Source organism: Phyllopteryx taeniolatus, chromosome 16 (assembly GCF_024500385.1).
Source record: "Phyllopteryx taeniolatus isolate TA_2022b chromosome 16, UOR_Ptae_1.2, whole genome shotgun sequence".
Classification (NCBI taxonomy): Eukaryota; Metazoa; Chordata; class Actinopteri; order Syngnathiformes; family Syngnathidae; genus Phyllopteryx; species Phyllopteryx taeniolatus.
Genome location: NC_084517.1, coordinates 17,502,644 through 17,517,006, shown reverse-complemented (window position 1 = coordinate 17,517,006; position 14,363 = coordinate 17,502,644). Strand labels below are relative to the sequence as shown.

The 14,363-nt window shown below is 44.0% G+C and overlaps 1 protein-coding gene across 6 annotated transcripts in view; it reads left to right on the top strand.

Annotated features, from left to right (window-relative positions):
- The window catches only part of mrtfbb (myocardin related transcription factor Bb), a 29,235-nt gene extending 15,749 nt beyond the window's left edge, over positions 1 to 13,486 (top strand). For 2 of the 6 annotated variants that reach the window (XM_061750376.1, XM_061750378.1), the window contains exons 3-13: positions 3,045 to 3,110; positions 5,072 to 5,127; positions 5,232 to 5,307; positions 5,381 to 5,542; positions 7,000 to 7,163; positions 7,788 to 8,050; positions 8,952 to 9,045; positions 10,102 to 10,641; positions 11,381 to 11,647; positions 12,339 to 12,399; positions 12,495 to 13,486. In XM_061750376.1, the coding sequence (XP_061606360.1) occupies positions 3,045 to 3,110; positions 5,072 to 5,127; positions 5,232 to 5,307; positions 5,381 to 5,542; positions 7,000 to 7,163; positions 7,788 to 8,050; positions 8,952 to 9,045; positions 10,102 to 10,641; positions 11,381 to 11,647; positions 12,339 to 12,399; positions 12,495 to 12,790 (2,045 nt within the window). In that variant the 3' untranslated portion in view covers positions 12,791 to 13,486. Of the gene's footprint in view, positions 1 to 3,044; positions 3,111 to 5,071; positions 5,128 to 5,231; positions 5,308 to 5,380; positions 5,543 to 6,999; positions 7,164 to 7,787; positions 8,051 to 8,951; positions 9,046 to 10,101; positions 10,642 to 11,380; positions 11,648 to 11,708; positions 11,929 to 12,338; positions 12,400 to 12,494 lie in introns of all 6 variants that reach the window. The other 4 variants (XR_009784956.1, XM_061750380.1, XM_061750379.1 and 1 more) reach the window with 4 other exon arrangements.
- Positions 13,487 to 14,363: the final 877 nt, after the last annotated feature.

Below are 14,363 nucleotides of genomic sequence, written 5' to 3'. Positions count from 1 at the left end.
CCTCTAGTTAGATGGTTAATGTTCAAACTGTGCCTAATGTTGGAGTGGCTTACAATAATATTGAATATTCGTTTTAGGAATAATAGCTTTGTCTTGTTTTTATATGAACACTTGGGCCTCCTACATTACTGCATTTTAACGTCATGATGGTGGTACGTGGAGGGCAAAATATTTTTTGGGGAGGTTGTGCTTGGAGAGGTGAGTATTTTTTTTGAGGGGGGGGGGGGGGTACTTGGTGTAAAAAGTTTGAAACCACTGCTCTAGACTGTGAGGTGACGTTCAAACCAATATTCCACCATGCTGCTGAAATTAAATCTAATTGGTGTAAAATTTTCCACAATTCAGGTGCCAAAACAAACCCAGCTTGACATCAAATTGAGGTATCAGGCTGTTAAGTGTACAAAAATGCGTCTGAATTGGCTGCTGCTCTTGCAAGTTGTGTTTGTGATAACACAAACTGACATAATACGATACGAGGGTCCACATCTTTGCTGAAATCAGAGTGCATCTAAAGCCATCTTTGGATATTTATAACCAATAAAGTCAACATAAATCACCGTCATCCCCTTTCTTTGGCAAAAAAAAGCATCCTCTGCAAACTATTTTGTTCTGTTTCTCCAAGAATCAAATCAAATGGGAATCAAACGGGAGCTTTACCGTGGGACGACGTGGCCGAAAGATTAGAGATGACGTCGCAGGAACAACCTCTGTTTATGCTCCGAGGCGGCTGACATGATGGGGAGGTTAGCCAGGGTTCAGCACAAGCTGTCAGGAGCACCCCAGGGCGCGGATTGTGTCCCCTAATGTTTATTGATGGGCGCTCATATATTTCATTGCTTGGAGCATTCTTTCCAGGTCACAGTGACTCTAAACACTTAAAGGCCGCCTTTCCCAATCTTCGATTCCGCTTGTCTTGTCTCTTAATAAGAACTTTTGAGTGTCCTTTGATGTGCTTTGATTTCGAGACCCGTCTTTGCGCCCTCCCTGAGTTGATTGGTCGTGTAATTCTGCAACCAACAGCCGGTTCCGCCCCCCCTTAAACTACACCCGACATGTCACAGTTCCCAGGCCTTGTTCTCACAGCTGCCCCGTTTATTTTTGCTTGCTTAAGTCAGAGGGTCCTGCTGAACGCATTTCCCAGGAGAGCTGTGCAGGTCTGTGTGGTGTGTATGTCTGTGTGTGTGTGTGTGAATGGGGAGTTTTTTCTTCCTGTGAGCCACTCTGTGGATGTAGCTCAGCAAATGGCATGACATTTCGGAGGTGACCATCCGGACATCGTCCACCATCACCACCAACTTCCTCTTCACGCCCACTTGGGTATAAACACTATGGCCAAAGGTATTGAGACACCATCCAGTATTCATCCAGAATGTAGTTGCTGTAATTAGTGGGAGCATTGCAGACAATTACACCAGTGTTTCACTTACGTCGTCTACGCCGTAATTTTGTTTTGGTCACCGTCATTACAGAAAGTCCCACTTTCGAAAGACACGATATTAGGAAATGGATGCAAGGTATTTAGTGCTTGTTTGGCATTTTTGAAGGCTTACTTGTGAGAGAGTTAAAACCCCAAACCTCAGAACTTTGAGCACTAACCGGTGGCCATTTCTGGTATGCGTGATATGTGTGGCCGCACAGGGGTGCATCCCCCCCCCCCCCCCCCAAAAAAAGCTATGTGAAATGGTTTTCTATTGGCATTATGACATGCATCTCATTGGTGTTTGTATGGGGGATTTGCGCTATAAGGGGTCATCAAGGATTTCTCAACTAAACGAAGTGTGTTGTTATTGATGTCAAGGAAGTATCACATCTCTGTATTTGGGGGAGGAGCTAAGGTTAGCTTGTTGTTGGTTGAAAGTGAGGGAGAGTGTCATGGCCATGTGTATGTTCTTGCTTTGCTGAGTGGTTAAAAACCAGAGACGGAGACAATTTTCTGTACTTTTTGTGTGTGTGGGGAATGGAGCCATTCAAGCTCGGACCACCACTGGTGCTAACCATAGGCCATCGTGTTCCCATATTGAGACACACGTCTCTGGTAAATTTGGCAATCAGTGAAGGGTGCAGCTTGGACCATCCATATTTTACCAAGAGCAACTGTGAAGTTTTATTGCACCATCCATCCATTTTCAGAGCCGCTTCTCCTCACTAGGGTCGCGGGCGTACTGGAGCCTATCCCAGCTATCATCGGGCAGGAGGCGGGGTACACCCTGAACTGGTTGCCAGCCAATCGCAGGGCACATATAAACAAACAACCATTCCCACTCAGATTCACACCTACAGGCAATTCAGAGTTGTCAATTAACCTACCATGCATGTTTTTGGAATGTGGGAGAAAACCGGAGTGCCCGGAGAAAACCCATTATTCATCTTATCGAGACATTTTGGACAATTGTTGGCTTCCAAGTGTGCGGGAAGATTGGGAAAGGCTCTTTTAAGTTTCCGGGGCCAACACGAAGTCCATGGATGAATTGGTTTGGTTTAAAAATACCATAAAAACACATTTTGGGTGAAGTGAAAACCAGACACATCAGGATCTTGTAGAAATTCTTCACAGAATAGTGGAAGCTGATATTGCTACAAAATGGCAGACCAAGGTCATATTTTCTTGTATTTACACTTGGCCAGGTGTCCCAATACCTTTGTCTACATATTTACTGATGAATCAATTTAAAAGCGACACATGATTAACTTACGGAGTAGACATGACTCACGTGGCTCTCGGTGGTGACCTGTCTGACTACGGCTTTACTCATTAACAAGCTTATACTTTAGTTTGGATTCTATGCTATTCATTATGTTGACTTTGGCCAACGTGCCCTGTTCAGCGAGATCGCTGCTTAAGTCCCACGCGTGGTTTCCCCCCACTTCCCTTATGGCTGAATACAGGAAGTGAATGATATTTCTTTAACCTTTGGTGTTTATTACAAAACATGTCAGCGGGCAAAAAACTCTGCGGGCGTCCGCAGCTTGATGCCAGAGCTGGCTGCTCTGACGCCTTTCGGATTCTAATTGTTGAACTTGCTTCTGTCTCTGCGCTCTGGCAGCCCTTCAGCTCCGCCTGCAGCACAGACGAAGTCGAGAGCAACTTGTGGAGCAAGGCATCATGCCCCGTGAGTATGCACGTCACCCTTCCCCTTTGTCATACACAGTTTACGACAGCCGTGATATACGACATTTCGAGGTTGGGAACATGGAACTCATTTGCACAGTGGTCTAAGGAAAGGTAGTGACGCTCTGCAGTAGACAAGGCTGTGTGAGCAGTGGCTCATTTGCATGAGACGGACGGGGCCACCCCCTCTAAACAGGCTGATTTCATGTATGTTGTAATTTCCTGATCGTTACGTAGACATCTGAGAAGTCTTTTAAATCGTGGGGGGAAAAAAATGATAAAAAGATTGTCTGAGTGAATCGTGGTGATAAAAGTCATTTTATTTGCTGCTGTCTCTGTGGAAAAGTAGAAGTCCCCCACAGAGTGAGCGAGCGAGCGAGCTCCTCCCCGGCTCCACATAGCTTCATGAGTCACAGGCTGGGCCTTTGCTGGAGGTCACTTACTCCTTTGGACTCACACTAAACCTCCCCCAGGCCAGTCCCCACTAAAGTGCGTAACCGTCCTCTTGGTACAGTAGGTATGCGGCCGGGCTTTGTGATGACTGTTTTGCTTTCCTCCCACCTCATGTGTCTGTGAAATCAAATGGTGTTGGTCATAGCCGAGGTGACTGTGCTCAGTGAATTCCACCCAGGCAGCATGGGATTCATCTGCTTTGTTGAGTAGTTGTTTCTCTCTCTTCCTTTCTTTAATCAGTATGACAACATCGTGATTAAAGGAGACATATTGTGCAGTTTTTTTTTTTTACATTTTAAAATAGTTCCCGGGTGTATTGCTAAAATTAAGGAGGCGGTTCTGTCTTGTGCAACTGAGCCACTGCTCACCCAGCCCATATACTGCTGGACCAATGGCCATTTTGGCTTTCATTTTGGTATTTCATACACTACACCTATAACCTTTCCATAGCACTTGACAATAAACTGCACACTGCTACACTTGTTATGTTTTTTTTCCCCCAAAGCTTTTAACACAGTCAACCACGTTGTTTTAAAACTTAGACATCTGAGCTCTGGGCTCTCAGAAGAAGGTGTTGCTTGGTTTTCTAACTGTCTTAGCAGTCGGTCGCAGCGCATAAGATATGATGGTGTATGTTCAGACGTTATATCTGTTCACAAGGGTGTGCTGTGGGGCTCTGTGTTTGGTCCACTTTAATTTACCTATGTGAATTATCTCAGTCAAAATGTTTCAAATGGAACACTCCATCTAAATGTACTGCTGTGCTGTATCAAGCCGTTGGAAATTAGCAAAACACCTTTTTGGTCATTCAGAATACACTACATGAGCGGAAACTTTTTTTATTTGTATTTTTTTACCTGTTTTAGATTATGGTGATCTTTTGTACATGCATGCCTAGCCACAGTGTCTCCATCTGGTTGATACTGCCTACCATGCATCTTTGAGGTTGATTACAAATTCTCAAGCTCTGTCTCACCATTGTGAATTGTACTCTCGGGATAGATGGCCTGCTTTGGCAACCCACAGAATCGTTCACCGGTACTCTTTTATTCATAGGGCAATTGGTCTATGTGGTTTTTATCAAGCACAGAAGTACCAGACGTATTCGTTGCGTTCGCAGGACCTCACTGAAGACCCTGAAGAGACTAAGCGGCATAGAAAATGGATGGATGGATGATAGCAGGGGAGTCACACCTATTGGGGACATTAGTGTTTCTCTACGATAGTGCCTCTGCATAATCGTGCTTCAGATAGTGTTGGCCAGAAGCCGGACTCTGACAGAAAGGGGCTCTGGATCTTCACCCACAGTGACCCAACCCTAGCTGATCATGTCATGGGCGAAGAAACTTGCTCACAGACATATTTTCAGAAATACTCAGATAACTAAAAACTAACCTAAAGACTTTGTTGATTAATTTCACACTTGATGAGTGGCCAGGCATTCCAGAAACCCAACTATTTGTATACAAATATTTAAAAAGTCAATTTTAATTATTCCATTTCCTTCAGCTCTGAAAGCCCCTGCCGCCTTCCATGAGCGCATTTGCAGTCTGGAGAGAGCAACGGTAAAAGTCATGAATTGCCATCACCATATACTGTCAATATATGCAGCTGATCAGTCCATTTGTCATTCATCTAACCTGCCGTTTTGTTGTTTTTCTCTTAACAGACAGGGAACTTACTGAAGCACAAGCTTTCCCGCAGACCCGCTCGCTCCGAGCTGGTCCGCATGCACATCCTAAAAGGTGCTAAAAGTCCAATCTCTCGGTTCCTGCACCATGCTAAAAGAGGCTAATTGACGCCGCCTTCCTCACACAGAGGGCGAGGCCGACGCTTCCGTGCAGGCCGCTCAGATGAAGCTGAAGAGGGCCCGGCTGGCCGACGACCTCAGCCAGAAGATCTCCAGCAGGCCTGGACCCATGAAGCTGGTGGAGAAGAACATCCTGCCCGTGGACGCCGGTGTCAACAAGGACCATGACGGTAGATACTCATTAGTAGTGCCACCTACAAGAACCTCTGCCAAGGCTGTAGAATCCAAAAGTACAGTGGTAGCATTACTTAACCAGGTCGCCAACTTATAGGTTTTCCAAGTTACCAGTTGTCGTGGGGTTGATTATTACTATTTTTTTTCTTCTTTTTATTCGGAGCCAAAATTTGATATTCAAGGTAGCTTCAGATGGCGGCAAAAACGCTACACATTTTTTTCCATCCATCCATTTTCTGAGCCACTTCTCCTCACCAGGGTCGCGGGCGTGCTGGAGCCTATCCCAGCTGTCATCGGGCACCCTGAACTGGTTGCCAGCCAATCGCAGGGCACCTAGAAACAAACAACCATTCGCACTCACAGTCATGCCTACGGGCAATTTAGAGACACTTTTTTTTAATGAGCAAAATAGCACTGTAATATTATACTTTATAAAAATATACAATAATGACATAATTAAGTACTTAATTAATTTAAAATAATTTAACAGTTTTTGTCACACTTTCTCCTTCAATTGTGCAACTTGTTCGGGTGTGCGTGCCTTGGCCACCTGGAGGCAGTAGAAGGCAGACATATGTATATATACTGTACTGGAGGCTTAGCTCCTCTCTTGGGTTCTCAGTACGGCAGTAATATTAGTCGTTAGTCGTTCTGTGCCTGTGAGCGTGTTTACGTGTGTTTCTGGATCATTTGTGTACAGATATCCATTGCTTAAAGGGTACAACACTACCACATAGATGCTAATTGTTAGCCCGTGTACCCAAGGTGTTCCCCATTGTATGTTAGCATTCAGGTAGCGGATGCTATCTGGTTGCAAGGTATAATCCTCTTTGTTTTATGTTTCGTTTGACAGTAAACTTAAGCTTGGTTTCATTTTTTGTTTTTTTTTCAAGAATATTTACTAATTCTATCTACCAAACTGCCATTTGTTGTGAAGCGAGTTGATTCAGTCAAGGTACCACCGTATTATAAAAAATCGGTAGAATGTACAACGTGTAGTAGTCCCGCTACAAATAACTTAAATGGGATGTCAGTGAAGTTACAAAAACATTGACTTTTCTTGGCCTGTCAGATAAAACTACATTTTTCACACATAATTTCATTGGACAGCAGCGGCAGTGGTGCTTAAACTGTTGTGACCCCATGTTGGAGTAATACGAAAATACACATTCCTTCCTTTTTCTCATTTTTTCTTTTGTTTTTTGTTTTAATTTAACCTCAATGAAGTTTACAATCTGAGGAAAGCAAGCAAAACAAATTCACATTATTAAACAGTCCAGCTGTAACTGTAATACAAAATATGAAAAAAAAGCTCTTTTGAAAACAAAACAAGACCCAACGTGCCTGGTAAAAACTTTCTGACATGCACTATTATACAGTTGGACGTAGCAGAACACGTCTTCACTAGTTGCTAAGTCTTGAATTTTGTAATAGTAATATGTTTGCCCTCCAGGTGATAGTCCAGACCCTCGCGAGCCAGCAGATGTGTACACTTTCACTGAGGACAACAGTGACGCTTTATCGCCGGACCCATGTCGCCGAACGTCTCCGAGCACCGGTTCGGCCTCGCCGATTCCGACCGACGTGTCTCTTCCCTGTTCCAGCTCCTCCGTGCAGGTGAGGCCAGATGGCAATACTGTAGATGCAAATCATTGTACCATTGTATCTTTTTTAAATTAATGAATTAATTTACCCCTGAAAAATATGTGCATCCTGGACTGGTCTCCAGCCAATCACAGGGCGCATACAGACAAGCAATCATTCACACTCACTTTCACACCTATGAACAATTTAGACTTTACTGAACTTAACATGCATCCAGTATTTTTGTACAGTGGGAGGAAGATAACCCACGTGAATCCAAATCTCATAATTGTGTGGCAGGCGTGCTAACCACCTCACTGGCGTGTACTGTGCTGCCCCTTCCCGCAATAGTTGTGAAAAAACTACACTCAGCACAGCAGTGCACTTGGGGGTCTGAATCCCTATTCCAGTTAGGGACTCGAACCTTTTAGTCATACATCAGGTCCCGTTTTTTTTACCACTCGTCTGCTGTTTTCTTCCTGCAGGTGTTAAAACAATGAGGGTCACGTTTCCACTTCCTTTCTTCATCCAGACATTTTCATCAACTGTCTGTCCTGTGGTACTCTCCCAAATGTCTGCTTTCACATGTGCTGTCCTGTGTGTGTGTGTGCGTGCATGTGTGTGTGCGTGTGCTTGTATGTGTGTTACACTCCGCAGCAGATCTCGCCAAAGCCGCCGGGCGAGAAAAGCCGCAGCAGCAAAAAGAGCCGAGAGGCCAAGCCGAGGATACGCAAGTTAAAGTATCATCAGTACATCCCCCCGGACCACCACAAGCACGAGTTTAAGCCTTTGCCGGCAGCGGTGGCGGCGGCGGCGCACGTGGACGCCGCTTACGTGCGCATCCTGCAGCAGCAGCAGCATTTTCTGCAGCTGCAGATCCTTAGCCAGCAGCACTTCGGCCACCAGCAGGCAGCGCTCAAGTACGGCTGTTATCTTCTATTGTGGCTATTATATTATTTTTGCAGTGGCTTGTTGCTAGGCAGGATCTGTGGGGCAGAATAATTTATGCGCTGAAGCCCGTTCAAAAAAATTAAAACTGCACATCAATCAGTAGAACAAGAACATGGTGAACAGAATTGCTTGTTTGTTTTTTCCACATTTGTGCAGCTGCTTGTTCATGGGGAAGAATCATTTGTGCCCCGAAGGCCATTAAAACAAACAAAAACAAAAAACTAAATCACACACAAAACCCATTGGTTTATTATAAAACAACACAGGTTTTTTTTTTAATATGTAGCATTAATTGCTTGTATTTTTTTTCCTCGTTTGGGTCGCTGGTGAGAATTAGCGGGGAAGAGTCATTTGTGCCCCAAAGACCATTAAAACAACAACAAAAACCTAAACTAAACACAAAACAAATCAACTGTTATGTAGCACACAATCGATTTTTATTTTCAATATGTAGCATTAATTGCTTGTTTTTCACACATTTGTGCCGCTGCCTGTTGCTAAGCAGAAATCGTGGGGCAGAATCATTAACAGACAAAAAAAAAGAAATAAACCTGAAACCACACACGGAACCAATCATCTGCAGGGTTAAAAATAAAACCAGAAAACTGATTTTAAAAAATAGTTAAGAACGTAGATGAACAGAATTGCTCATACTTTTTGTGCAACTCATTCTTGCGAGGCAAAGTTCGCTCGTTGGCGACCAGCAGGTGGCGCTAAAGTATGGCGATGCTCTTTTGCGTCGACAGCTGCTGAGTTTCTCAAACAGATCTTTGCTTCTAACTGGGTATATTTCCGTATATTTCTCCACAGCTGTGAAAAATGAAGGATGACTCTCTGACTCGCTTCCCCTTTCCGCTCTCGTTCCGACAGTTCAACAGGCGAGTTCCAAACCAGCTGCTCCGCCAAGGTTTCGAATGAAAACTGCAAGCCGAATCAGTTACCGGCCAACGTGGACGAGATGAAGGTGAAGTTTTATTTTTGACGAAAAAAAACAGAACACTTCGGTGCTAGGCATTAAGACAGGGTTAGGTCATAAATATTTAATATTTTCATATACAGTAGTGATTCAATCGGGAAATCTATGCGCGTGTCTATCAATGAACTTAGCATGTATTCCTTATAGTGTTGTTTTTGGATGTTTCTCATTGGCCCATAGGGCAATTATGAATGAGCTCTATGAACTTTGCCCGGCAACAAGTGAAATCGCAAACAAGTCACATGACGTGACAATGCCAACAAATCTGTTGATTGAGTTGGGAAGTTTGACAATGATTTTTTTTTTCTGTACATTGGTGCTACACTGGAAGTAATAAAACAAATCACAAACACATTTAATATAAAACCATATAACAAGTAAATGTAATAGATATGAACGCAGAATTTGAGGAGGAGAATCATTTGGTCTCCAAAGCCTATTGAAAAAGAATTCACACAAAAAACAAATCAATTTATTTTTTTCTTTTTCTTTTGTTTTTTGTTGCTCTATCTAGCTTATACCAACATAGATAAACAGAATTGCTCATTTGGCAGTAATTATAATTAATTGCTCGTATTTTTTCCGCAGCCCGTTGCTGCTAGGCAGAATTGTTGGGGATCATCAGAATCATCAGTGCCCTAAAGCCTAATTTGAAAAAGAATATATGCCTATAAAATATCCTTTCTGCTGGAATGATTACAAAATCACACATTTGATGAGAAAAAAAAAATACATTTAACAAATACCAACATAAAAGGTTGCTTGGCAGGATTCATGGTCCAAAATCATTTGTGCCCCAAAGTCTGCCCAAAAAAATCAACTGGTCACTGTGTTTCCTTGGCAAGAAAGGAAAGGAAGAGTTGGCAGGAACACAATGTCAGAAAGAAAAGAAAGTAGCTTACATTGGTTTTGGAATTCAATCACTACTCTGTAGTCAATATAATACATTTTGGAGAGAATAGAGTAGCTTGATTTTGCTGGTCAAGTGGGGCACTGCACCCTTTTGCCTTAAATGCAAAATTGACCTGTTGTGTGTACTTCCAGGTGGCTGAGCTGAAAGTGGAGCTCAAACTGCGCTCACTTCCCGTCTCCGGAACCAAGATGGATCTGATCGAGCGACTAAAGTTGTATCACGAAAGCTTCGCCGGCGTGGAGACGAAAGCTCCCGAAAACACCCCACCGGTGTCCCCCAAAGTGTCCGTCTCGGAGGACAACGGCGGGGCGGACGGTCCCGCGGCGGCCTCTCCGGACGAGAGCGGGTCCCGTGAAAAAGACCGGCGTCTCTACGAGAAGGAGCGTCAGATCGAGGAGCTGAAGAGGAGGCTGGAGCGCGAGCAGAGGCTGGTGGAGCAGCTCAAGCTACAACTGGAGGTGGAGAAGAGGAGCCAGCAGCCGGGAGAGTCCTCACCACCCGGCCTCGGTCCTCTTCCTCCCCTGGAGGAGGAACGCGTGGAGGTCGGAACCGAGGAGGACACGGAGCGGAGCCTCGTAACACCGCCTGACTCAGCGCTCGCAATGCAACCGCATCACGGCGGCGTCAAATTGCAGCCGGCAAAAAAAGACGACTCAGCACCTCTGAGCAAGGTGGGTGAAAAAAACGAAAATTGCGCTTACACTCAAAGGAAATCTGCACAATAGGGAAATCTGCATCATCTAATGAGATCAGCAAGTCTGATTTAAGCTTTGACTGACACGCTCATTATTCCAGGAGGCATGTATTCTTCCACTGAGCCACGGGTTGGGTTTTTCTTTAAGCCTTCCAAGGTTTTGTGACTGGACAGTCATTGGCAGTTCAGTTGGAAATTATTTTATTTTATTTTACTATTCTTCTTTCCATTTACTTTTTTTAACATAGACATAAGAAAATACATATGGGCTTCTTTTTTTTTTTTTTAAAGGAAAATATTTTTCAACATGTATTTTTTTTTTCATCGAAAAAATACAAATGGCTAAAATATATATATAAAATGTACAAAAAATATTTCTTTATTTTATATTTATTTAATTTAGAAATATGTAAAAGCAAGTAAAAAATACCCCACAAATGAAATTCTTAAAAAAATAAATATATATATAGATATATATATAAAATGTTTGTTCCTGTTATGTGCGCATGACCTTTTTAGGCCTTCTTTCATATGCAGCGCCAACAACACTTAGAAAAAAAAAAAAAGTATGTCAAAGCGATCGTTAATGTTTTGGCTTTGTCTATCAATGTAAGAAACGGGCCTCCGTTACGATTTGCTATCATTTGTAATGTTGTGTTTGGGTTTCTCCTATATTTCAAGTCGCATGTATGATGTTGATTTATTTTTCTGGGCAGACGTGCACAGGAGAGAGGACGGCACAAAGCGCACTCGAGCCGTTCCCATCAAGCGTCACTAAATCACCCGTGTGTGAGGTAGAACATGTTCACGTCTGCTTTGTCAAGCGTGCAGATCATCTTCTTCGTTTACTCTGCCAGACCATCCATCGCGGTCATCCTCCTCCAGCCTTCGTGCCGCCGCCGCTGCGCAAATGTAAAAACCTCCGAGAGCCTCCTCGCTATGAAGATGCCGTCAAACACACGCGTATGCTGCCTGCTATACAGGTGACACATTAATAAATTTCTCTTGAACACTGAAATGCTTTCTTTGTTTTGTGAACAACAGAACTTCAACTAGATGACTTCACAGCTACACTTGTGGGAGGAAAGCCCAGAGAGCTAGGGGAAGAACGTCCATAAAGATAATAAAAGCATTTTCACTCCTGGATGCAGCACTTCCTGTGCACTTCACAGGCACATAAAAAATGCGTCCTCGCCACCACCGTGTCGACAACTTTACTGAGCAATCAAGAATGTGCTGCTCAGAAGCTAAACAGAAGCTATACGTACGTGCGTCCAAAACAACTCAATGCACCTCTGCTTCCCTTTTGACTTTGACATGATCGCTGGGGCGTTGCAGGTGTGAGGAATGCGAGTGTTTCTGCCGTTGTCTGACGTTTCAGACGGTGTAGTACAGCGGCTGTTGCTCGAAAGTGGCTCTGGATCTTCGCTCATCCTAGTTTCCATGTCGTGGGCGCAGAAAGTCTGTGTTTATAATGTAAATTAAACCCACAGTGTAACAGTGGGGTTGGAGGGCACAGGGTCTCGCTCACAAACACATTTTCAGAAACAGGGCCCATAACAAAATATACTGTAGCAATTCAAAAGTATTTTACTCAATGTCCCCTTGCGTGAATGGGAATGCTTGTCTCTCAGCATTCACTCAATGCAAATGTAATGTAAATGTTTCCTCCAGGGCTTGTGTGCTGCGAGTCAGCAGATGGATGACCTGTTCGACATCCTCATTGAAAGCGGTGGTAAGAATGAAATATCTTTATTATAAAATAATGGCATTTTTTTCTGCTTTCTTAGCACATTATTACCATCATGTTTCTTCACGCTTTTCACGCAGAGATGTCTCCCTTCCTCAAACCCGACCCTCCTGACCCCAACAAGCGAGTGCCCGTCACGCCCAGCGTCACCCTCCTGCCCGTCAACACGGTCCTGTCGCGCCCTCCGCCCCGCGTCCAGGTCGCACACATGCCCGCCGAGGAGCTTCCTTTGCCCCCGGTCGCCATGGAGATGGATCTGGACGACGATGTGGACGCGGACTCCGACCTCCACGCCATGGACTGGCTGGACCTGAGCGTGTCGGCAGGCGAGGGCGTCTTCTCCACAGACTTCCTGGACACTTACCAGCTGCTCTAGGGGACCGCCGCACCTGACGCGTAAACTTCCTGTGAGGAAAGATTCCAGCGGCGGGACTTTAAAGCTGCTGGGAGGTTCTAAACCCTCTGGTTTCGAAGACCAACTGACACACTAGACAAAAAAGTGAGCAGATTTTGATGTTTGTCAAAGGTTCTGTGGCTTCTGTGACTCTGTAAGCTCAGTGGCCACGCACTCTCAGAAAACAGAACGTAAGGGTGCAAACAGGATATTCTCAGCAGGTTGCAACAGAGAGACTGGAAGTGTCACAGAAAGGCACAGGGAATACTGAACCGTTGCGAGTTTAAAGGGAAAATTAGGATTATTGTGCATTTTACGGTCATCCTGAAATTTCACCTGAAAGCCGAATTTATATATTTGGACATACTGGTTAGTTCAGGGGCTTCTTGTGTTGATGACACTACGAAAGCAGCACCGATGAGGATGCTGCAAAATAAAGAAAGAAAGAAATACTGTTGTACTGCGACGCCACCTTTTGGTCATTTCCGGAGTTGATCAGCTTGGACACACCAGCTGGAATGACAAAGTATTTACTATACTAGTACAAGTCGACATATTGTCATGCATAATTTATATATGCCCTTTGTGTTACTCGTGTTTTTGTTCACTTTTATATGAATGAATTGTCAGCGGAATCGTTTCCCACTTTTTACTTGCCATTAAAGTATACATGACTAATGTTGTTTTTTTTGTTCAAGGTATTTGATAGCTTTTAATTCTTCAAATGTTTGCAGTTGCGGCACGGTCGATGACTGGTTAGAGTGTCTGCCTCACAGTTCTGAGAACCGGGGTTCAATCCCCGGCCCCGCCTGTGTGCAGTTTGCATGTTCTCCCCGTGCCTGCGTGGGTTTTCTCTGGGCACTCCGGTTTCCTCCCACATCCCAAAAACATGCGTGGTAGGTTGATTGAAGACTCAAAATTGCCCGTAGGTGTGAATGTGAGTGCAAATGCTTGTTTGTTTGTATGTGCCTTGCGATTGGCTGGCAACCAGTTCAGGGTGTACCCCGCCTCCTGCCCGATGACAGCTGGGATAGGCTCCAGCACTCCCACGACCCTAGTGAGGAGAAGCGGCTCAGAAAATGGATGGATGGATGGAAATTTTTGCAGCCATTTTGGAAGCGAACTATTACAAACCCCAATTCCAATGAAGTTGAGATGTTTCTAAAATGTAAATAAAAACATACAATAATTTGCAAATCATTTTCTATATTCAATTGAATACACTACAAAGACACTCTATTTCATGTTTAAATGTAGTTGTTTTTTTTGTTTTTTGTTTTTTTCTTTCCAAATACTCACTCAATTTGAATTTGATGGGGACAGCAGCATGTTTACCACTGAGTTACATTACCTTTCCTTTTAACGACTCAATAAGCGTTTGGGAACTGAAGACACGAGTTGTTGAAGCTTTGTAGGTGGACTTCTTTCCCTTTCTTGCTTGATGTACAAGGTGAGTTGCTCAACAGTCCGGGGTCTCCCTTGTCGTATTTTGCGCTACATAATGCGCCTGCACACATTTTCAGAGATTTCAAAATTCCACACTTGATTCAAACCC